Here is a 25,188-nt window from a genome sequence, read left to right on the forward strand (position 1 = left end):
TGCAAGTGGAGCCAGTGGAAGGCCCAATACATCCGGGGATGTATCGGGCAAATTGAGGGGAGGAGGACTTAGGCTGCATCTGAACTCGTTCTGCTCAGTCCTTCATCCCAGCAGCCACTATGCTGGGAAAAGGGGGAGAGGAAGGAAACATATATTTTGTTTCCTTCCACTGCACCCTGCTGGTGCAGCCAGTGTCTTCCCTCCCAGTGTCTCTTGAACAGTGGTTGGATGTGGCAGTCCTTTCCACTGGCTCAGCTCCCGCCAGCCTCCTCTTGAGTTGGATTGAGCCCTGTGTGTAGTTCAAGTGCAGACAGTTCATACAGTGGTGTGGATACATAAAACTGTAGTGGGGTAATTGCTTCACACAAAAGCCTTGACATGTGGCCAAGTATATGATTTGTATATGGGAACCAGCCCTTGTTGCTTGATTGTACTGATGGTTGTTTGCAAGGATGTGCACGGAAACCAGGAAGGGGATTGTCATCAAGTTGCTGAGGCCAGATGATACTGCAGAGTTGTTGAAATATTGAAGATAATTTCTTACGGGCCACAATAATTTATTCCAGTGTTATCTGGCCTCAGCACATTGGTGCCTCCCTGCCATTCCTGGTTGTTTGCCAGGATGTCCCACTGAGGTCCATGGTACTTACTTTCAAGTAAGTATGCATAAGTATGTACCTTAGTCTTTTTGTTTTGTTTTTTCTTTAGAGACCTCGTAGTTTGTTCAGTAGCTCTCCATGTTTGCTATCTTGTGGGGATAGCCTTTAAGCTGTGTGGCCTGTGCATCCACAATCTACAATTACTGCCAATATAGTTAATGTGAGTTGTGTACAACTATTCAGTTATTTAGAATCCCAGTCTGTGTGTAATTTAAACAGTTTTGAGATTTGCAAATTCATTTGACTTTTAAATAATAACACTGTTTTGGATGTGTAATTAAATGGTTTATTTTTTCTTCCAAACTCTTTTCATGCTAGAGAAGCTTCTGTTTTTACTATATACATAAAACTATTTCAAATTTTGCCTAACTTCCTATGTAGATAAATGTTAACATGCATATTATTGTTGTGAGTAGATAAATTTTACCTAAAATAACCATTTGAAATCATTTGCCTACTTTTAAGTTATTAGGAGAGCAATCCTACATCAAGGAAACTGGCATAACTTAAGCCAGTTTAATGTACACCAGATCCTAACTCCTTAAGGAGCCCTTGAGAAGGGAGAATGCTGGCTGAGCCAGCAGGGGTGGGTAGAGAAAAAACAAAATAGACCACATGACCAAGCTGAATGGATGTAGGATACAGCGTACCTTGGCACACCTCTGGAATGCCCCTTGTGGAGGCTTATGCGGGCTTAACATATGTCAGTCTTGGCTGAGCTGACTGAACCCTAGCTGAGCCGGGATGAGGGACTTATGCTGGCATAGCCTGGCTGAGCTGGGATGAGATCTGCCATATCCTAACTCCCTTCAGCCTGGCATAAATATCTATAGGATTGCCCCCTAAGCCTCTCACTTTATAACACATCACAACTATAATTATTAGACAACTAGTGAAATTTTTAAAATTCCACGTACCTCCAAGTTTCTGGGTTTTGATTTTATATTAGTTTACTTAGTTATTGAGATTATCACCACATGTGTGGCATATATTCATGAGGATCATAGGGACTTTTTGATAGACAGCAGCTCAGATATTGTCTAATTTCTAAATAAATGCATTAACAAATCTTGGCCTTGTATCACAGACGCATGTGCTTAGCTTGTATGCATATGCTCAAGAACAGTTTCTCTCTCTTAGCAACTGCTTCTGTTGTATCCCCAGACTATTCAACTTCCCACTCCCAGTTTAAAAGGTAACTTGGCGCTTGCTATATGGGGTACTAGTACAGAGAAAAGATGCTATTTCTTCTGGGAATTTCCCTTTCAAATATCAAGATAGCAAGCTGGTTTTTAAACTTAGGAGTTCTGTGTCCCCAGCTACGAGAGAGACATAGTGCTCATGTTTTCCTGGACCATCAGTGAAACATTTAAACCGTATCACTGATGCTTTCTTTTTATCGGTGCTTTCTTTCTACCAGGAAAAGTGTTTTAATAGGAATTACATATCTAAAAAGGATAAGGGAAAGAAATATAAGTATAAAAAGTGCTAAAGCATTGTGGGAGCTGTGCATCAGCTTTTGTATCCTAGATTGCCTATAAGAAAGCAGAAGCAGTGAAAGAAGCCTTTGAGGAGGAGGATCCTCTCAAAAGACGGCCGGGGATTGGGAGCAGTGAGGAACAATGTTACCAGGTGTTCTGAACCATTGAATAAGTGATGGGAGGCTGGTATGGAGTCATCTCCAGCCAAGCTTGGGGCTTTTTTAGCTGAGAAATGGAAAATTCCATGGTATGTCTGGTTTGCTGATCAGATTCTACACCTTCTTCACCTTGGAGATCTCCAGGTTTGCTTAATGTAGACATACTCAGAATTGCTCATGCTTATTAACATAAGCTGAAACAAAAAAAAAGTGTTAGAAGCAAAAGTGAAACTTTTGCCCTTTTCTGCAGTGTTAAAATAAAGGTGTTGACTTGTCACTATTTTTATATACTTACTGAGTGTGCAATTGTATTTAAGTCCTGAACCAAGACTTAGAATTCCAATAAGAGTAGAACATACATCTGACATTAGACAGCTTAAGAAGTTCATAAGTAAGATATGTATGTTGAAACTCACATTTAACTTACATTATGTCTGGGTTTTAGCCTTAAAAAAATCAACCTGAAGCTTAATGCACCTTAAACTGGGCATAGGGAATCCAAAACTGCCGCACAGTAAGGCTTAGCAGCAGTATTGATACAAAAAAACTACTTGAAACTCATATTTGCCTGATTCATACACAGTGTTGAAAGTAAATTGTGGTTTCAAGTGAATGAGCAGTGTGCTAGTACATGCTGCTCAATTGTGCCTGGTATGCTCCTTTCCTGCTTCTGCCTTTGCTGTGCTTTAGCATGACTTGTGAACCAGCACTTCTAGTTATTTGCCTCCCTAGCACAGCAAAGACAGGAGCAGGTCAGGAGCTCCTTAATATTGCATGCAGACTGTGCCATTCTCAATATTGGAGTGGCAACTAATGGAAATTATTCAGTATCACTGATGTGACATCACACTATTATACAGCCATGAGAGTGGCTGTATACTATAGCCAGCGTGGATTTTTCACATTCCGCAATGTTAAATTGAAAGTACCCCCATGCCATTCCCATGCTTCCCATAAGCTCATTTCAAAACAAAACCTTACAAAACTTATAGTCCTGAACTCAGAAATGCTTGCTTAACAACCCTGTAAATTTTCATGGCAATACACAAAACAGTCAGAGAGAATAGAGAGTTCAAAGTATAAAAAGAGAAAAAGACCAGACCCTTTTGGACTTTTTTTCTGTCAGAGTTCTCATAATCTGTTGAAATTCATTAAAAATCAGCCATGTTCACAGAGTACTTGTAATCCTATTACTGACCGTGCCCCATATTCTGACCGTCATCTTCTGCAGTTTAAAAGTTAAAAAAATGCCTGGCTGATTTTTAATTAATTTAAGAAATTTAAGAATCCTGGAAAGTGTAGTTTGTGAAGGGTGCTGAGAGGAGACTCCTATTCCACTGACAGAGGTTCAGTGGCCAGAGTGGTTTAACAGTCAGCCACTCTGATTGAAAGTCTGTGAGAGGAACAGGGCATCTCCTAGCAACTCTCAGCACCCTTCACTAACTACACTTCCCAGGATTCTTTGAGAGAAGCCATGACTCTCCAAAGTGAAATAAAGGCCTGGTGTGCATGTGGCCAGGTACAGTTATGGTTCAAATTTGGGTGGGAGGCTACATGTGCCTGCTGTAGAATAAAAAGGTGGGGGAAATGCTGAAAAGCAATGGTACTGTTCACAATGTTTTCCTTTTGGAAAGGAAAGGGGCTTCCTTCCCTTCTCCCCAGTGCCCACCCACCCAGTCTCCTCCCCTCCCTGCCCCTCCCCCAGGTCAGTGTTGGACTATGACCTGGGAGACCAGAGTTCTAATCCCCACACAGCCATGAAGCTCACTGAGTGAGCTTGGGCCAGTTACTGTCTCTCAGCCTCAGAGGAAGGCAATGGTAAAACCACCCCTGAATACCATTTACCATGAAAACCCTATTCATAGGGCCACCATAAGTCGGAATCGACTTGAAGGCAGTCCATTTCCATTTTCAAACATGGTTGCACAGAAATAACTCAACTGAACTCAAAAAGTATGCAAACGATCAAACCCACCCTCCTCCCTCCTATCCCCTCCCTCTTGCCCCTTCCCTCCCCCTTTCTTTGCCCCTCCCTACCCATCCAATCCCCTCCTTTCCCCTCCTCCTCCCCTCCCTCCTCCCCATGGTCAGTTTTACCTATCTTAAGCATGATTGCATGGGAGTAAATACCACTGAACTCTATAAGCATGCAAATGGTCAAACCTGCCTTCCCCTCCCCCTTCCTTTGCCTCCTCCAATGCTTTCCTTCCCCCTCCCCTTCCTCCTCCCCCATGGTCAGTTTTACCTATCCTAACCATGATTGCATAGGAGTAAATTCCATTGAACTCAATAAGCATGCAAATGATCAGACCTGCTTTTCCCCTCCTTCCCCTCTCCTCCCCCTCTCCTCTCCGTTCCTCCTCCCCCCTCTTCCTTCTTCCTCCTCCCCTGCCCACTCCAGCCCTTCCCTGGTCAGTTTTACTTATCCTAAGCATGATTGCACGGGAGTAAATCTCACTGAAAATAAACATGCAAATGATCAAATCTGTCCTCCCCTCCTCCTCCTGCCTGCTTCCATCCCCCTCCTCCTCTCTGCCCTTCCTCCCCTCCCCACTCCTCTTTCTCCCCCCCTCCCCATCCTCTGTAGTCAGTTTCACCTATCCTAAGCATAATTGCAGGGGAGTAAATCCCACTGAACTCAGTAAGCATGCAAATGATCAGACCTGCCTTTCCCTTCCTCCTCCCTTCTTCCTTTCCTCCCTCTTCCTTCTTCCTCCCCTGCCCATTCCAGGCTTCCCTCCTCATGGTCAGTTTTACCTATCCTAAGCATGATTGCAGGGGAGTAAATCCCACTGAACTCCATATGATCAATCCATTCTCAGAAAACTTGCACAGGATCCCATTTCTTACCTCCCAGATTAAACAGCAGAGAAATTCACTAATAGGCAAAAAACCTTGCGGTTTACGAACGTACCTATAGCCAACAGATATTTCTATCAAACTTTAAAAAGCAGGGAAATTGGGCGGCTCTAGTGAATGTACCAGGGGAGCAGGAGACCTGATCTCTTCTCTTAGATATTGAACTGCCCTACAAATTTGTCAAAATGCAAGCACAATTTGGGTTGGTCTTTCACACTCCAATCCACTTTCTGTGTAGCTTGAAAGAATTTGGTAACGTGCCTCTGAACATATGGTGAGTGGTGGCAACACCTGCAATCAGCCGAAAGAATAGAAAGAAGACATGTGCTGTGCTGATCTTGTTTTAGCAGGGAGGAAGCAACATTAAGACAGTTGATATAGTTGAGATGGTCACTTTAAATATGTCTGATTTACTTTGCAATTTTATTGAAGTTTCCTATAGGAAATCATTTTCTTTTGTTTCTATTTCTGTGAATATGTGTACAGCAACACTTTGCAAAATTTACACTAAAAAACCTCCAAACATAATTGTGGAATAATGGCACTGACTTCTGCAGAATAGTCTCCAGTGGACCTCAGGAGTGTCTCAATTTGCGCAAGATAAAACAGTGGGAGGTGAAATATATTCTAGCAAAATTCTAGGTGCGCTCTATGTTTTTAATTGACCGTGCCCACCTTGCCTTAAATGAAGTGGTTTAAACATAGCATTCATCCTCTTTTTTCCCACAGCTAAGAGTCATTGCTGAAGTAGCAACATATTGTGATCAGTCTGATCTTACATCAAACTGCAGTTTCAGATTCAACTGTTAATGCACCCAAAATAGAAATAGAACATAACCTCCAATATAAAACACAAAAGGCTGTATTCACCATCACATGACAATGACCAATAAAAAGGCTTTGAAATTAATAAAAATAAATTTGACACAGATTTCTAGGATGAGTAATGAGGGAAATAACATTTTCTAGATTAGATTCTCTGTAGAAACATTAGTAACACAGGAAAGAAGCAAAGTAAGAAGAACACCAACAAACATACAAAAATGTAATTGTCCATCTTTGGAGATGGCAGGTGTTGTCACCACTCACCATATGCTCAGAGGCAGATGTTACCAGTTCTTCCAAGCTACACAGCAAGTGGATTGGACTGTGAAAGACCAACCCAAATTGTGTTTGCATTTTGACAAATTTGTAGGGCAGTCCAATATCTCAGAGAGGAGTTCAGGTCTCCTGCTCCCCTGGTGCATTCATTATAGCTACCAAATTTCCCTGCTTTTTAAAGTTTGATAGAAATATCTGTGAGCTATAGGTACATTCTTAAACTGCAAGGTTTTTTGCCTATTCGTGAATATATATTTCTATCAGGGTGAGTTAATATACCTGCAGCGACAGAAGCACTGAAAATGGAGAAAGGCAGCACATACCTCATTATTGCTTTTCTTTCAGTTCCTCTTGCGGAGAAACAGAATTCAAGTGAATTATGGTCAGCTGTTTAAATGAACATAGCCTTCCCTCCCCATACACACTACTTGTATTTTATATTACTATCTTGTACTTTTTTGGTCATTGTTCGGAATGCCAGATAAGAAAATTACTAACGGGGTCACTTTCTAATAATTTGCATGCTATGAATGAGTTATTAGCAGTTCTAGCCAGGTTACTCTCAGCAGCAGTCTTCGAAAAACTTCAGTGTTTGGGAGACCAACATTTCTCTTCATTTTAGAACAATGATTTATAACACCTTTGTAGTTTCCTCACCGGGGTTCTAATCTGCCTTGACTATGCAAGTTTAATAGTCCAAATTATAAGTCCAAATAGTCCAAAACAGAATAATAAATCTGCATCCTCAGATTTGTTGAGTTTAATATGCTGGAGAGCTTTTTACAGTTGATTAAAATTCATATTTATTTGAAATACTTTAAGTGATGATGTAGACCTGGTCTACACATGCAACATCAGGTTGAGGTGATAGAAACCTCTGTCCCTACACCCCCGTTTATAAAGACTACCTGCAAGTGAAAACCAGCACATTGGAAAGGCATATTCTAGCCTACCAAAGAGTCTTCAACAATATCACTTTTTTCTGAACAGGAAGTAGAACAAAAAGAGGAACTGTCATTCTATTATCTACTTTCCCAAAATAACCTAATTGAAGAAAATTAATGCCAAACTCTCAACACAGTATCTATAATCTATTTAAATCTAAAATTATGAACAAATTAGATTTCATTAATAGGAAGATGTTTATATAAATGAACCTAAAATTACTTTCAAATGTTTGTGTGTTTGTGTGTGTGTAGGCATTTGTCGATAGAGAGCTGTCATGTTTGTTCTATTTCCTGTTCTTAAAACTCTGAAATTGTTGGAGATGCTTGATTCCCATTTACTGGGAAGTTCCTTTGTCTAGCTTAGCTTTTTAAGAAGTCCAGCTGCTACACCCAGGAGGGGTGGGTTTTGTTTTTTGCTGTATTTTCATTATATTAAGTCAGGAATAAATAGCCATGTGAAGGAAAGCATGCAATTTGTGTCCTTCTAATAAATATTCAAAGTAATTAGTGGAGTGTTGCTCCACAATACCATGGATTTTAATTCTCTTCTGTTGAACAAAAGCAGAGATCAGCAACATAAAAGGAACACTAAAAAAAACCTACAAGGAAGATAGATGAAGTGGTAGAAAGTATTTTTTCTGCTAAAATCCCATCTTTGGTTGCATAGCAGTATCATAAATAATCTGTTTGAATTATTTTTGTATATGTATTAAAATTCCTTTCTTCTCCTGTCATATTTAGGCTATGCCCTGATACCATCTGCCAAATCTGAGAATTTTTCAGATTCCAGCCACAGCGAGATCTCTTCACGGTCAAGTATTGTGAGCAACTGCTCTGCTGATTCCATGTCTGCAGCTCTTCAGGATGAAAGATGTTTGGCTCAGCCAGTGGTGGTGGTTGATTCAGCAGGGACAGTTGAAAGGAAAGAGCACCCTCATCCGTCCTCTGAATGCATCCAGCCTTGTCCTGGGTAAGGAATGATTGACTGACACATGAGCAAAGTAGTGAAAGGATTTTATATTCAAGCCATTTACTGCCTATGCTGTAATCATGCTTACAGGTGTTATTAGCCTGCTGAAAAATATTCGGCACTTTAAAAAAGATCAAAGTGTGCACTCTACTCAGAGAATCTCAAGCTAGGATTTTAAACAGGCTGTCATTTCCCCTATAGTAGTAGGCCTTAAACTGGTGCATTAATGCATATCCAAGAAAATGCATTAAATCGGTGAAATTTAAATAAATTGCCTCTGGTATAGCACCAGGCACTGAATGTTCAAAGATGTTATACTGAAAAGAAAACCTACAAGATTTGCTATTTAAAATGTATTCCTGTTATAATGTAAAGCATGGCCACAGAGTTTTGTGACATTATTTTAATGGCTCTGCTAAGCATATAGGAAATTTGCTTCCAGGCTTATGCCTAAGGCATATTTCAGAAACCTGGTTGTCTTTTAAGAAAAGACAGCTGCTGCCAGTGGGAGGCTGGACAATGTCCATTATAACTAAAGCCTCTAGGTTCTGAAGTACTTTTACCAGCCTTGGTTTCTTTTGTAAACCCCCCCCCCCCAAAACCCCAGGTATGTTCAATTAGTGTTGCACTGCTGCTTGGAGTGCAGTAGCATTCTATATTTCATTTTTTTTCCTGATTGGATGAATAATTTGGCTCATCAGCATAGATGAAAGTCTGTGGCTGATTGTAACAAATTTATTCTGTTTTCCCTATTCTATATAAAATGTTTTAACTTTCCTTACATTTTCTACAGCTTTTTCTGAGCAATGTGCAACCTGTGTTAGTCACATGCATATAAGGTACACCGATGCATTGTCTAAATATTTTTGCTGCAGTTTGGTACCTGTTTTTTGAGGCATATGTAACATACACGGTTGTCTACATTGGGAATCTTATGTGCAATAACACACGAGTGTTAAATGTAAACAAGAGACCTTTTCTACATGTATTGCCCTTCCACTGCTACACTGCCTGAAGAGGACTACTGTGTTGCTTCAAACTGGGGGAGGTTATTTTCCTTGCCATCCTGTTTAGTTTACTTCCCTGGTTCAGGAGGGTTTTGCATTCTGAGTTGTCCAAGTTCTCTATGGCTGAGGGACTACATGTGATGCTAAGTCAGGGTTGCCACTTTCAGCCAGAGGACCAGATCAAACGGTGTCCAGCCCTTCATGAGTCATGTTTGACAGGTGGGTGGGGCCATCCACCTGTCAATCACCTGGTGCCACATAACCGAAAGCCGCATGGCTTGCATTTGGTGTCAAATTTCAACAGCACCGAATGTAAGCTGTGCTTGCAAAGGGACGATTAGGGCATATTCTAAGACTCCCCAATTATTCCTTCCCAGCCACACTTTACCCGTTTCGCACCCATTGTCATAACAAAGTCACTGACAGGTGTGCATAGCCTGGACAAAACAGCCTCATGGACGAAAGCTAACCAGACTGTAAACTTAATTTCATGTTTTGAAAAATGCTGAAAATTCTGCAGAAATCTCAACTTGCTCAGATACAAAATGTTTGTTGCTTAGAGTGAGGAGGCGAGTGACAATTTTGCAGGCTGCCTTTAACGTTGGATGTTGTGAGCAAGGAGCTGCTTGCACGTTTCCTTCCTAATTTGTGGTGTCTTCCCTTTCAGTTGGCCACTGTCTAGACCTCCAATGATACGAGGGCTTCCTGTCCCATCTTCCATGAGTACTGAGGAGATTTCCCATGAGCACATCATGATAGAAACAGCAGATAGTGGTCGTGGGAGCTGGACCTCTTGCTCAAGTAGCTCTCATGATAACTTCCAAAATATCCAGAACCAGAAGGGGTGGGACCTTTTAAACTCCTATCGCCACACTCACTTAGAAAGGGCCATCGCTGAAGTAGAACCATCAAGCTGCTGCCCTGAAGAGAGTCACTTGCAATCCCACACCCCCTCAAATAGCAGTAGGCAGTCTAAAGCGGGCATGGACTTTGACCAATCCCGGCAAAGCTGGGCTTCCTCGAGTTCTCTGTCAGATGCGTATGAAGCAAACTATGGGACGATAAAACGAAGAGGACTCGACAGCTTAACAGCAGAGCAAGCTGACATTTTGGACTCCAAAGCAGGTGGTGATACAGCTTACAAAACTGTCACTTCAAGTACAGAGAGAGGCCTCATAGGTAAGCCAAATCAAAACCCTGTGCAACCTTCCACAGCTGTAATGTATTTTGTTATTAAACTGTTAAGAAATGACATCAGCAGACCTGCCCCCCAGATTATATGTTAAAATCCAGTTTGTACACATGTTTTCAATCAAATAAATCCTCAGTCAAAGTGTTTCCAGACCTCCTTGAGAGCAGGAGTGGGATTTAAATAATAGAACAGCACACTTTTTGTTGCCTTACAGGGAGGGGAGCAGGCCTATGCAACAATCAGAGGAAAGTTTCCTTTTTAACCCCCCCCCTTAAAAAAATCTGAGATTTTTTTGCAGTTCTTCTCTGAAGAATTTGGGCCCTTCTTTCTTGAGCATTCACACTAATTACAGTGGAAATCACCAAGTTGGATCAGAAAGTGTCTGTTGAGTGAATCTATGTTGAGAAGCATTGCCTGCCTGCTCCTTCTGCCTTAAGACAGGAAGGAAATAGTCTTTGGGTGTCATTTTGCATTGTCGTCCAGCTGGCCATCCTCCAAATGCTGAGTATCCTAGGAAATACGCTGTGCCAAAAAGAGGCGGGCTTCATGCCAAAGAAACCATACTAAGTTACATTCTTGAAATCGAGAAATGTGGCATAAAATTTCACCTTAATTGTACAGAGATTGTAAATTATTTTCAGTTAAGAGAATATATAAATCATGGTGATTCTCTTATTGAAAAACCTCCCCATATAAATTCGTCTTAGATATGAAAGGCACAGAATTTTCATATGTTTTATACAGGCATAGATCTTGCAAGAGTAGCTGTGGCACAGGCATGCCTTTTGTTTTGTTGTTTTTTCACAAAGCATTCTAAATTCTATACAAACCTGGAGCAAATCAGGCATGTAATATAGTGGCCCTCATCCAACAACTTGCTGCTTGGTCTCAGAAGCTCTAATTTACACACCGTGCTCCCCTGTCTGCAAAGGCCCCATTCATTTTCATGAACCCAGCTGGTAGCATGCATGCTCCTTTGACTGAAAAGAGCAGGCACTAGAGCTCATTGCCCACCCCCCCACCCCCATTGAGAATTTAAGAAATCAGTTTTGGTAGAATTTGGATTTTTTAAAAAATTATAAAGTTTTTTTTTAACTCTACTTTCCTCCCCCCTGCCCCGCCCCAGCAGCATGAGAAGCTGAGATACAGAGACCAGCTGAGTAAGCTTATCTGACCTCTTCAGCCACAAGTTTCCCAGGATCTGTTGCACTAGGAGAGAGCAATACCCTTCCTGGCACTGCTGTGAGCTGTTGCACTGAGCTCCTCAGTTTAAGTTTCTTGATAGAAGTGAGAGAATCCAGTCCTTTTCATGTATGTCATCTGCATGTGGTGGGGAGGGAGATTCAGTGAAGGAATAACCCAACTGGCCACGCCAGAAAGGCTGACTCTAAGGCTCACCCCCATACTCTCTATGTGATGATCATATTGCAACAGGCTGCTTCCTACACTGGAGAAAAGGAGATGGATGCATTTTCCCAGGTTCCTTCTCTCTCTCTGTCTTGCCTGCCCTTTCCAATGTGCAGTGCTCTTTGCTCCTAGATACTCTGTCTTTTTCATTCCTTTAACTCATCATTCCATTCCATTTTTCCTCCTACCTAGTTTCTTATCACAAAAACACAGTCAACCTGATGTGGCCGCTGAGTGCAGTCAGTCCTCACTGGACTGTTCAGGCTTTGTTTCTTTAAACAAAGTTTTGTTTCCCTCCAGTCTGCTAGTCCCTCCCTCTTGTGTGTGGATGGCCCCCTTTTGGCCACACAGGGTTCCACACTCACCTCTGAACTTTGGAAACAGAGGGAACAGAAAGGAAGTAGATTGTGTGCTTGTAGACAAAAGGAGTTCACCATTTACAAATTGAGAACCAGTTCTCTAGCAGCTAGCCCATTTTGTCCTTTCTCCCCACAGGTTGAGTTCACATTCTTATTGGTGCCAGTGTAAACAGGATTGCCAGAGTTCAAAATTAAAGGAAAACAAATGAGATCAAAGCAGGAATACACACTTTTAGGACAAGAGATTGTCAAGAAGTGCAATGCAAGTGAAATCGAATTAATAAAATATTTTGCTGGGGGCATAGCTTTTTCATCAGAGGGTAATTGCTTCTCCTCAGATCACCCCAAAGAGCTGGCCTTGCATTACATTTCATTCTCTGCCTAGCTCTAAGTAAAATCCAACATTGTTGAATGAATGCTTGGGTGTGTAACCCTTACCCCACCCAATCTATGTAAATCTATCATTCTCTGCCCTGGGGAACATCCTCTCATTGTTCCTGTCCACTCTTGCCACCTTCTTCGGTTTTGGCATTTTACCAGGTGGCTCTTTTTGCCCAGACTTCAGCAGAGCGCTAGAACATGAATGAATGAATGAATGAATGAATGAATCTTTATTTTTATTTATTTATTTATATTTATTTGGTTGCATTTACCCCGCCCTTTTCCCAAAACTGGAACTCAGGGCAGCTTACAAATAAAAACTACACATAGGTAAAAAAACATACAAAAATATACAATTAAAATAGAATTAAACTATTCGCAACATTAAAACCATGAAACATACACTTAAGATACTAAGACAATTTAAAACATTAAGAATAGGACCATAGAACAATACAACAGACCTTATGAGGCCCTATCTTAAACATCTTCTAGTCCAAAAGCCTGTTGGAATAAAAAAGTCTTTGCCTGCCGACGGAAGGATAGCATGGAAGGCGCCATTCGTGCTTCCCTAGGAAGAGAGTTCCAGAACCTGGGGGCAGCCACCGAGAAGGCCCTATCTCGCGTCCCCACCAATCGCGCTTGCAAAGGTGTTGGGACCGAGAGAAGGGCCTCTCCTGAGGATCTCAACGCCCGGGCAGGCTCATATAGGGAGATACAGTCTGACAAATAGCCTGGACCTAGGCCGTATAGAGCTTTATAGGTCAAAACCAGCATTTTGAATTGTGACCGGAAACAAACTGGCAGCCAGTGGAGCTGTCGTAACAAGGGGGTTGTATGGTCCCTGTAACCAGCATGGCATGCAAACAATACCTTCATATTAAATCACAGGAGATCTCAAATGCCTGCTCCTGTGTTTTAATTTTGCTACTTATTTGTTATGAGCCAGAAGGGTGTCACCAAAACCATCTGTGTATAATATTAGTTTATCAGCATGACATCTAGTTTTCTTCTTTTCCACTTATTTCTAGAAGCCAGCTGTTTCAGAATAGAAACTTGCAACCCCCCTCTTGGAAAGCACATCACTTGACATTGTGAATACACTTAATCTTGAAATTTGGCATGGTTTAGCAGTGCCCCTAGACTCTGCCGCTTGCCTTTTACAGAGGGGGCTGGGAATGTAACAGTATGCAAGAATACTTCAGCTGCCCTTTTTTATTCCTTTCCAGTGCTTGTGTTGCCACTCCTTCAGGGTTTCACACTAATGAGTGGTAGGACTGCAGCTTTGCACATGTGGTAGATAGGCAGAGTAGCAAGTTAATCATTTAGGGTGATCTGACAGTGGGGTAGCATTGGCATATACCTTGGGAAATCTTGGTTGCCCTGTGTAATAGCAATGAACATTTTTGAAATGCAGAAGCGGCCTTCCAGTGGCATTACTGAATAATTGTAACACTTCAGATGGCAACAAGAGTGTGTTGAATTAATACTTGCAGTTTGTCATATAGAGCAGCCTTTCCCAGCCTTTGGATCCCCAGATGTTGTTGGACTACAACTCCTGTCAGCCCAGCAACCATGGCCACTGGTTAAGAATGATGGGAACTGTAGTCCAGCGGCATCTGGGGACCAAAAGGTTGGGAAAGGCTGACACAGAGGAATCCCTCTGTATCTGATTTGGATAACGTTGGTATTCCAACGTTAACATCATTTGTCTGGCTTAGATTACCTTCGTTACTTTTGGAATAAGAAACATCATCTTTGAAGGCAAGAATAAAGTAGCCTTAAGACAGGAGAGAAAATTATAGTGGAATTATAGTGGAGAGAAAATTATAGTGGAATTATAGTGAAAGCAAGTGACAAGATGAATTGCGGGTATTGTAATGACACTTATTGCTAAAAATGTTGCTGGCAGTACGAGATACACATTGTTGTAATCAGCTAGCCCAGGATTACAAAAAATCTGTCTCTTAACCAATACAGGTAAATTAACTTGAGGTGGAAGTTTTTTGTGCATGTGTTTTGGTCTTTACCAAAAGATATCCATTCGTAAGTTCTGCATAGTTTAGAATTACATTTTTAAAAGTAAAGAATTTTATGTAACAGATAATAGGCCAAGGACCAATTCTACTTTTCTTCCCTGAAGCCTATATAAGAACTACTGTACCTCTGTCATTGTAATGGATCATAATGCTACAAAGAATACATCTAGGAATGCGATGCCTAAATAAAGAGGTTTTACTGTTACCTTAATCACTGGAAGTGTAATATAACTTACTTCAAAAGGAGATTGGGTGGTATCCAACTAACTCTTTCCATCAGTGCAATGATTTGCACTGGCGCAATGCAACTCCCTCCCTCTCCTCCCCCCATCACTGTGCACTCGTGAATCTGTTCTGGGTTTTCCTCCAGAGCAGATTTGGGGAAGATGCAGGGCACGTGTTGGTAGTGAGGGGCTGCGCAAGCAAAAATCCTTGAGCTTACAGAACCAGTTGGATACAGCCCATTGTCTTTAAAAAAAAAAAAGAAGTTTCCACAACTGAAGTAAATAATTTCCTCCTAAAGTAAATGGAATTAAGAATAACACTTGCGCTCATGAATTGAACAGGCATCAGCTTGGATCGTAGACCTCATGATGAAGAACAATCTCAGAGCAAAGAGGGTGGTAGATGGCTTCTTATCATTTCCAAGGAACGTTACCAAGGATATAGCTGAAACCAGCGTTCACCTAACAATCATGTTCTAAAACAACCTGGGATATGAGAGTCATTAATAAATGTTACACATTTTAACTAGAGTATTGGTTAAACGGCTATCAAGTGATATTCTAGCAAAGCGAATCTGGAAAGCTAGGGAATAAAGTATATGACATGATATGGGCAAATACGGCAGCACAGCTGTTATAGATAACTACAAGGAGCTGCCACACATATTTCTGTGCAAATGTATTATCAAAACCAAGCTTTTCACATATCACTGGAGGAATGCCTTGCTAGCCCTACTAAAATTCTTTGGACTTTTATATTTTCTTTTTTCTTTCTGTTTCCAAAATGGAGGTATCTTCCCCCCCCCCCCCAGATGAGTTTGTGGAGGCTATAAGATAAAATGTGTTAATAGAAGTGCAAATTTATAAGAATGCCCATTGCTGTTTGCAGGCTGTTGAGATCAAGGGACTCTAAGCACTGCTTCAGCTCCTTGAATCTAGTAATCTTGCTTCTGTACTGTGAGTTTCCTAGTTGTTAATGTTTAAAGTCCTGGCAATGACATTTTATAACAAGCAATTTTACATTTACCTTTTGTTATCAGTTTTCGGTTTAGCTATTGTAACATTTTATTGTTTTTTTAAATGCTTTTTTTCCTCATTTGTTTCCTTCATTAACATTTCCATTGCTTATTTCTTGTGCCAGTGTACTGTGTCACCTCACCTAAGGAAGACAATAGGTATAGGGAGCCACCGCCCACCCCGCCAGGATATATGGGGATCTCTTTAGCGGACATAAAGGAAGGATCACCTCACCACCCACACCTAAAACCTCCAGACTATAGTGTGGCGGTGCAGAGGTCAAAGATGCTGCATAGCAAACTCTCTAGGCTCTCCTCCACTCCTCTGAGTAGCGAACCAGTGGCCTGTTTTCCAAAGAAGATGCCTCAGTGGCATGGCCGACAGCCGTCCCATCCTAAGCTAGCAGATATGACTGACGCAAATAGTGAAGAGGATGGTATGTTAAAGATCTAATTTGATAGCTATTTAGTAAATGGGTGTGTAATTTGTAAGTGTGGCAAATGTACAAATTGTCTTACCTCACAAGATTACCTTGAGTGTGCATTGGTGATTTCCCCCCTCCTCTTTTAAATCATTTGCACATGCTTTACAAATGCTTACTGTGAAATGAATAATCCTAAAAATCCAGCTAATTAATCTCTATGCTCATGATTAACCAGCATGTTTACAACAAATGCAAACAGAAAGCAGATGCAGAGAGTGGTCCAGAGATCTTGTCCCTGAAAGCAAGACAAAACTCTCCCAGAGTCCATAATTTTGTGTGTAGCAGACACGTATTTCATAATGAAATAAATCAAACTAGCTGCATAGCCCTTAGTGCATAAAAGCGACTTTTATCTGGGTTAGGATGGAAACAGATTCCCCCCTGCCACATGGTGGCCGTCTGTAAGCTTCTGTCATGTAGCAAGCTGAGCATTTCCTCACATGTAACTCAGTGGGAGCATAAGGCTCAGCATACCACTTAACCAGACTCTAGAGGTGACTGGCTCTCGGAGCTTCAACAAGGCACAATTTGAAGTAGTGGCCACACATTAAATGGCCATTAGTTTCCACCCTGAAGATTTTGAAGGGAATGCTATCAGACTGAAAACAGCTGAGGCCTCCAATTGTAGTTTCAATTATTTATAAGCAGGACTTGCAAACCTCATGAAATTGCTTCGTGGGCAAAATCAAGACCCGGGGGACCTACTAATTGGACAACACTGGTACTTTGTACTTGACCCCTTTATACCTCAACAGTAATCTGCTAAGGGGCTTAATTCCCAAAATCATGAGGATTTAAAAGGAATCCAGCGTGGAGGCTTTCCTTTTTTGCTTGTTCCCAGTTTAACCTAATGAAAATAGGCTACTTTGATTTTGTACTTTACTCATTTGCAGTTGTCTACCACTTTCTGTTGTCCACCACTGTTGGTTGTTTGGCATACATTTTCTCATTTTTAATTTAATGCATGAATTGAAATGCCTCTCCCACTCAGCTTGCACTTTTACAGAATCAGAATTTAGGCATAAATTTGACCTGACATGCTCCCTTGTGTTAAAAAAGCTTGTAGTTGTGCTATACTCGCAATACCATGCTCATAAAGAGGGAGTGGGTAGGTGAAGGGAAGAAAAGATGGATGTATAAGTGCATGTATATGCATAGCTGCGTGTGTTCATGTTCCTAATCTCCCAGATACTAAAGCTCTCCAAAAATAACACATTAGGATATATTCCCTGACATCTAATGCAAAATTACCCATTACAGTGCAAGCTTGTTATAACATGGGAGAAAGGGAACAAAGGATGCACCTGCATTATAGGGGTTCCACATTGTAATGAAAACTGCTGTACAGTATTTTACCCAGGACATTGCCATACCTGTGGTATATACCTGAATCCTTGGTACAGTGAGACACGTTATAATGAGCTTTCACTGTATTTAATTTTTCTATTGCATTTTTATCCCACCCACATAGTTGTCTTCCCATCCATGTTAGACAAATTAGAGTCAGAATGAGTGACTAACCCAAGGTTACTCAATGACTGGGAATTTGAATCCAGCTCTCCCCAGTCACCACTGCATCATACTGTGCCTCATTAGATGAGAGTTCTATTGGACTGACTTTTTCTAAGCAATGGTTGAGATCTAAAGACCTATTTTAGGCACCCAATGGCTTGGGCAAACCTAATAGGATTTTTAACTTGATGTTGAAAGTCCCCATGTTGGTCATCCTTCTCTCCTCCCCCCAGAATTCCAGCCCTATGAAGATCCCAAGCTTCAGATTCCTTTTAAATTTGCATTATAATTGAAACATTAATGTGCACATAGTACTGCTTGACCACGCACGTACAAAAATGTGTTTTTGTGTGTGCTCAAGGGGAAGCATGTGCGCACACTACTGCTTATCCAAAGAGTATATAGCAAAGAAAGCTGGATAAGCAGTGATGCAGCCATAGATCTAGCATGCACACCTCCCTAAATCCAGTCCTGTATCAATCACTGCATCACAGAAGCCTGCTTCCTATACTTTTCATTTTTTGTTCACATGATCAGAAAATATCAAGGATGGCCATAAAGAAGGATTTTGAATGTTCTGAAAATGCATGCTACTCATTTGATTTGAGTTGGGGAAAACATTCTGGGGCACAATCCCCAGTTTGCACCATAGGTTCAGAATGGGTGTGGTCAGTGTATTAGCTAAATATACTGCATGCTGATGGCACAGATGGCTTATAATCTTTTTCTTGCTTCACAGAAGATGAACAAGTATCAGCAGTTTAGCCTTTCTGCTTCCTGTGAAAATTGCCTCACATCACAGTAACATCGGAAGAAGAAATTGTACAATATTGTTAGCTGTAGCTGACAGCTTGCTGCTATTGACTTCAAATGTTGCATTTGCTTCTCTTCTGAATAATATGATGAACTCTGGATCATAATTTTGAACTAGGTTCAGTTCACTGCAATCAGCTCCACAGCCTAAGAAAACTATTTATATCTTGAGAGAAACAGGCAACTGTTTCTAAGGAATACTGACTAAGGAATGGCAGAAACCAGTATCCATTAACGTTTAATGAACTGGGGCCTCTTTGGAAACATTGTTCTGTAGAAAATCTACAGAAACTGTTGGTAGACTTCGCTCAAATATTTTCTATGTGACCATTACGACTCGCAGTTGAAGAAAGTTATTTTGTGTGCTTACGGAACTGCGACACTTCAGCAAAACCAAGGAAACGTCTGCAGCAATCCGAAGAGTAATTTATTAATTTGGAATTTATATAAAGCTTTTTGTTTGTTTGTATGTGTATTAGAATGCTCTGGTTGGCTAATGTGAATGCTTTTACAAAGATAGCAAATTATCTTGGTGTAAATGAAATGTCTTATGCTAGCAAAACACCTTGGACTTCTGAAGAACTGGACGTCGTGAGTGCAGCTAGAGGTTTACACACAATGCCACATAAACCTCTTTTGTAAAATGCCAATCCTGAGGTGTGTATTGAGTGTGCTTTAATGTGCAAGTAGTTGAACACTGCCACCTGTTGGTCCTGTATTTTAAATCCAGTGAAGTACATGTGACCGTCTTTTCAATTATCAAATGACTAAGGAAGTACCTGCAGTTCTTTTCGTTCCACATTCCTTTTCTTGCCCTTCAGTCTAATTCAGTCATGGTGTCTGTTGTTTTTACAGCACAATCTACTGGGAGCCTGTCCAGTGCAAGTCCCATTGTAAAAAAAATGGAAGAAGCACAAGGAGATGGCTGTTGTATGTAAATTGGACCATGAATTTTTGAGCTGTATCCACTTGCACTGGAGAAGTACCCATCAAGTGATGCTCTTTGGGAGTCAGCTTGAGGTATTCAAAACTTAGGAAGAGGACCTTGCAAACTGGATGAAATGTTAGGTTTTAGTTCTCCCTTAAAAAAAAAAAATTCTGTATATGTATACTGCTGTGCTTGATTCTCAGGCCTCAGATTTGCATGGAAACATTTTTTCTCCAATCCCAGAGTTGAAAACTGAAAGCAGTTACATGCTCTGCACCTGCTCTGACACACACTCACTAGTTTGAATTCACATTATCCTGGCTGAGCTTTTGCATCTGGAAATGAGTTTGAGCCTAAACCCCCCACGGGACTTGGCTCCAGTTAAGTTCCCTTTGTCAGCGTCCTTGCAACCACAATGACTTAGAATAAACAAAACACAAAAGGTGAAGATGTTTCGCATTCAGAAACAAAAGCTCATCACAAGATTTGTGACCATTGCAGGCTACTGTATGCTTATCCTTCTGTATTTCTGGCCTACGAGTAAAGGTAGCATGTTTCAGCTTCTAGATTATGTCATATCCTACCCCTCTAAACATTTTGAATTCTTGAGGTGTAGGGTCTTTACAAATAAGATAACCCATCCTTAGAGATAACCTGTTCCATCCATGGGAGTCCATAAATGCCACTCATTAATCACCAATGGTGAGCACAATTGCGGTGAGTGTAGCGTGAGAGATATCGGTGGGCTCATGCCTCCAGTCGCTGTGGGATACAGAAGCACTTGGAAGCAGCAAGTCTTTTTATCACTTTGAAGTGCCTCAGAAGCCTACCGTGGCTGCAGAATCAAGCCCTCTCCCTTGTCTGAGGCGTCGGTGCTGGGCTACATAGGTGCTCAGGAGCTTTGACCTTGGAGTATCTCTGAAACCTAGGGCGACTGCAGGCATATTGTTCCGGCCTTTTACTGGTCTCAAAAATAGTTCTGTGTTGTGTTTTGGAGGTGCTTTGATGAACGGCACATTAACCGGTCATAACCCTGCCCCCAAGTTAGGGGATGGGCAAGGTTGGTGGAGACCAAATCATAACCCTGCCCACAAGTTAGGGGATGGGCAGGGTTGGTGGAGACCAAATCTTTGGGATTGTTATCAAGGCACCATCGGTCAAATGTTGTGGACAACTGGCCATATTGAATATAGTGTACATGTATATAGTACATGTATATTGAATATAGTGTGTATATAGAAAGAAATCTATGTAAGTATACATGCATATGTATAAAACACACACACAAAGCTAAGGGACACAAAGTAAGTCACTGTTTACAGTTAGGCTAAGCTGTAGTTGCAGCTTTGCTTTACTTAGCCAACCAGAGTACATGGAGGAAAACTGGAGTCTCTTGCATTTATTTTCTTCCTCTAGCAATGACCCAGTCAAAAGTTTTATAAATACTATAAATGGACATGAATGTGTCGATGTATATTTCAGGTTTACTTGTAAATCTTAACATCATAAACATTTATAATTAAGCTAGAAGGAAGATGTTTGTCAATTTTAAAGGTGCCTCAGAGTAACTTTTTTATAAAAAAAATCAAGTTATAACAAGCTTTCATATTTTATTTCATGTCTGAGTCAAATGCAGCATACTCTGACAAAATCCAAACACAAGTACCAAAAAATAGCATTTAAATCCTTAAGCCTTCTATATGCATTATCCACACTGACTTAGGACTGCGCTAGCTAACCGGAGGGTATGTTTGGACAAACCTGTGTCATCCTGGATTTCTGCGAGCCCATTGGACTACTCCTTTGATGCCTTGTATGATGAAATTACAAACTAGAAAATAAAAGAAGGAAATCGAGAGTTGACTGAATAGGCTAATCATATGTTAATCCTCTAGCCTTGAGTATCTGGATAAGTATCTGAATAATCAGTCTGCTCTCTTTTTTCCTGCAGGGCCTTAATGGGAGCAATCAACCTGTATAAGTCTTAATGAAATAATATTAAAACCTGGCTCAAATTGGCATCCATGATTGCCACATTTACAACTTTGTTGACGCAGGCACAGCTCAACCCACAGTGACATTTTCCTGCACAAACCTTATTAGGAATTCCACAATAGTTCAATTTTCGTTTTTCATGAGACTTGTGTAGGATACGGTCTAGGTGGATTGTGTTCCTAGTCCACAATCCTTGAGAGCCATAGCAGGGAAGAAGCACCTGCACAGCTAGATACAGTGATGGATCCAGACTAAGTTACTCATGCTTTAGTCCAGTGGAGGGGAACCTATGGCTCTCCAGATGTTGCTGGACTGCAACTCCCATCAGCCTCAGACAGCAAGGCTAATGGTCAGGGATTATGAGACTAAATAATCCCATGATTTGAGTAAAACATGTCTTACTTGGTCTGGTCTAACCCAACCCACGGGGTTAAGTTTTTACAATTGGCGTCACCTACTAGAATGGGCAAACTGCTATTCCATTTAAAACTTCAGGTTGCCTGTTCATCAGTTGACTGACTGCAGTAAAAACCTCAATGCCTCCAGCTCTGCACAACATGTTTCTTACCAGATGTGCTAGGCCTATCTTAGGATGTGGCTATACTTGCCAAAAAAAAAAAAAAAACCCTTTGTAAACCTCAAGCCTTAGCTTCTAGCAAGTCCATTTCAATGTATCAAGTAGTGCATAAGTGCTAACTTGACATAACTGCAAGCATAATAGGGAATATGGTGTTTTGGGGCCAATAATATAGTAACCTCAAATATTGTTTCAGCTTGCAGGAACAATACTACAGGATTAAAGACTTCCCTTTGGAGGGGTAATCCTTTCCCATTTTATAAGCCTGATACTTCGTACATTTACCTTTTTGACAAATCTCAAGGTCTGCTCACCATATCTGAAGGCCATTGAGCCAGCCATTCCATATCAACGACCCTCTTAAATTTGATATTTCCACATCAACAGCATCAGTATTTTTTTTAAAATACACTGTTTTTAAAACCAGTGCACATCTTGCTAATCATGTTGTCCAATAGAGCCCATATAGTGTAAATATGCTTTGGATAAATGAACTCTTTTGACTGCTTCAGATTTGCACAGTGTGAATTGCCTCAATCTGTCCTTGCTCAGATCTTCATTTGTTTGTTTTGCTTCTTTTAATCAGCTGACCACATTGACCAGGGACACTAGCCAAAATGGGTAGATACAAAGAGACAGAATCTCTCTCTCTTAACCAGTTCTTATGAAAACTTAATCATGTTCTATGCTGTTTACATGCCCTTAATTCTTAATGTAACTGAGTACATTGTTAACATGTTCTGTGCTTTTGTCCCTTGTTATATAATTTCAGCAACCACGTGTTTGAAATGGCCACCTCTTCTCTGCACATATCCTGTATTTTATTTACATAGCTTTTCTTCTACAATATATTGTGATGAAATGTGTCTCAAACCAAACAGGATATATCTTTAAAGCGAACTAGAAAAGTATGAAAATCTGAAATGTGGAACCAATGTTAGTTTTTGCCTCCATATAGAGACTTGGGTATGTCTATTGCCATGTAAGTAGACCTGTGAACTGTACATCACTTTAAGCTTGCCTGTTGAATCCTATTTGATGCTGGGCTTATAATGTCAGTGAACTATGTTGTGGAAATGTGCTTAATATTGGGGTAGAAACAGTGTTACTCTAGATGTACTGATGTTTTCCAAAGTAGCCATTTTGAAGGTGCACATGTGTCTATATGCACTCGTCTTACCCTGAGACACATTGTCACCTAAGATAAAACTACAATGCTATGTTTTCACCTGACGTATGGGTACAGAGTCATTCTTTCTGTACTAATGTTGGGAGGATTTTGCACAGACACTCATAGAGATAATTTTCACTTAGGCTTTTGAAATCGCTTCTCAGGACTTGATCCTGATGTGAAACTAGGTGATTCCAAATAATAAGAGGTGGGCTGTTCCTTTACATAGCCTCTCTGAGGAGGGAAAACCGGAGGAAAAGAAACCTGGTCCGTTCAGCCTTTTATTCAGGTAATTTATTTCTAGGCAACAGCACAGCTATAGGTACCACATAATATGCATTACCTTAAATGTAATTTTTAAAAGAATCATACTTTTCAATTGCCTTCAAAAACCTATCAGGAAAAAAGGGATGTTCCCTTGTTGACTAAAGCTTTTAGCGCCAAGTATTTTAAAAGCGGAGTGGAAAACAAATGCAGCTGCTGGTCCACCCCTCTCTCTTTTTTGTCATTGTCTTGTCTTTTAATTTTTTATATATTCATGGAATGCAGTTTAGCTTGGTATTAATGACATTTTGCATATGTGAGCATATGGGCAAAAACTGCACAGTTGTAATGGTATTCGGATAGCAATTGTAAAACTGCACAAGTCAGTGATTGTAAAGTATTCTGTAACAAGCAATGTTTGTCTTCTATTTTTTGATACCTCTTATACTTATGTCTTTTAGAAAGACTGCCTCTGTATGCTTTTTTTGTATTTTTACCGAGTGATTGTAAATATTTGTTATATTTTTGGTTAAGAGAATGTTTAAAAGTACTGTTTAATATCCAATCTACTAATGTTGTTGGAACCAATAAACGACTTACATAATAAGGACTACTGTGGGTGGTTTCTCTTTATCAAGATATTCTCATCCACTCTAGCCCACTTCTACTAATGATTATCAATGCCAGGGCACTGATCTGTTCTTCAGATTCCATCACCCCTGAGCATTGACCTGCTGAGCCAGTGGCCAAGGATGATGGGAGTTGTAGTCCAATAATATCTGAGGACCCAAGGTTGAACAGTACTGTAGAGAAAGCCTCTCTTTTCTGTTGTTCTTACAGGAAACTTAATGAGTCTTGACTACAAGTCTCCTTATCCTGACCATTGGCCGTGCCGGTTGGGACTGATGGGATTAAGAGTCCATCATCATCTGGAGGGCCTCAGGCTCCCCACCTCTACTACATGCCATTGCTTCCTCTGGTCAGTATGACTGACCAAAGCCTTTTCACAAGCTCCTTGTTCAAAACCTTATAGTTCACTGGCATTTATGGTCTACAGCTTGCATTTTCCTTTCCACCATGTTTCTCATACTGTAACACAGTCCCTCATAGTAGGAGCCATCTTTTGCTAGCGCTTGCATATGAGTTCAGAGAACCACATGAATACATTTTCTTTTTGCCCTGATTGTTTGGATCAGGACAATGAGACTAAGCCTACCCACCTGTGCTGGATTGTGGTGTCTGTCTTCTCGCCCTTAGTTACGCTTGGGGAAGTTATGTAGGGCAGGACTTCCTAATCTGTGGTCTGTGGACCACCAGTGGTACACGAGCTTCATTCAGGTGGTTCACAGCATTAAATACTCAGATTGATTTTTAATTGTATTTTGATTGCTTCTTTTATTTCTTATGTTGTATTTTGATGTATTTGAATTCTGTGGAATGCAAATTGTAATACAATACGAGAAATAAAAGAAGCAAAAAAATTTAAAAACCATACTGCTATAACAGGCAGAAAAATCATTGTCTGCCATCAGCAATTTCCAAGTGGCCCATGGGGGGAAAGATGTTTGGGAACCACTGATGTAGAACAATCCTATGCATCTTTACCCAGACTTGAATCGCTGTCTTCATCCTGGTTTAGAGAG

The 25,188-nt window shown here is 40.7% G+C and overlaps 1 protein-coding gene across 8 annotated transcripts in view; it reads left to right on the plus strand.

Annotated features, from left to right (window-relative positions):
• RAPGEF6 (Rap guanine nucleotide exchange factor 6) overlaps nucleotides 1-24,102 on the plus strand; it is a 258,948-nt gene extending 234,846 nt beyond the window's left edge. For 5 of the 8 annotated variants that reach the window (XM_061617079.1, XM_061617074.1, XM_061617077.1 and 2 more), the window contains 4 exons: nucleotides 7,947-8,175; nucleotides 9,850-10,361; nucleotides 15,926-16,237; nucleotides 18,537-24,102. In XM_061617079.1, the coding sequence (XP_061473063.1) occupies nucleotides 7,947-8,175; nucleotides 9,850-10,361; nucleotides 15,926-16,237; nucleotides 18,537-18,562 (1,079 nt within the window). In that variant the 3' untranslated portion in view covers nucleotides 18,563-24,102. The remainder of the gene's footprint in view (nucleotides 1-7,946; nucleotides 8,176-9,849; nucleotides 10,362-15,925; nucleotides 16,238-18,536) is intronic. The other 3 variants (XM_061617080.1, XM_061617081.1, XM_061617075.1) reach the window with 2 other exon arrangements.
• The last annotated feature ends 1,086 nt before the right edge of the window (nucleotides 24,103-25,188 follow it).

This window comes from Rhineura floridana, chromosome 3, assembly GCF_030035675.1.
Source record: "Rhineura floridana isolate rRhiFlo1 chromosome 3, rRhiFlo1.hap2, whole genome shotgun sequence".
Classification (NCBI taxonomy): Eukaryota; Metazoa; Chordata; class Lepidosauria; order Squamata; family Rhineuridae; genus Rhineura; species Rhineura floridana.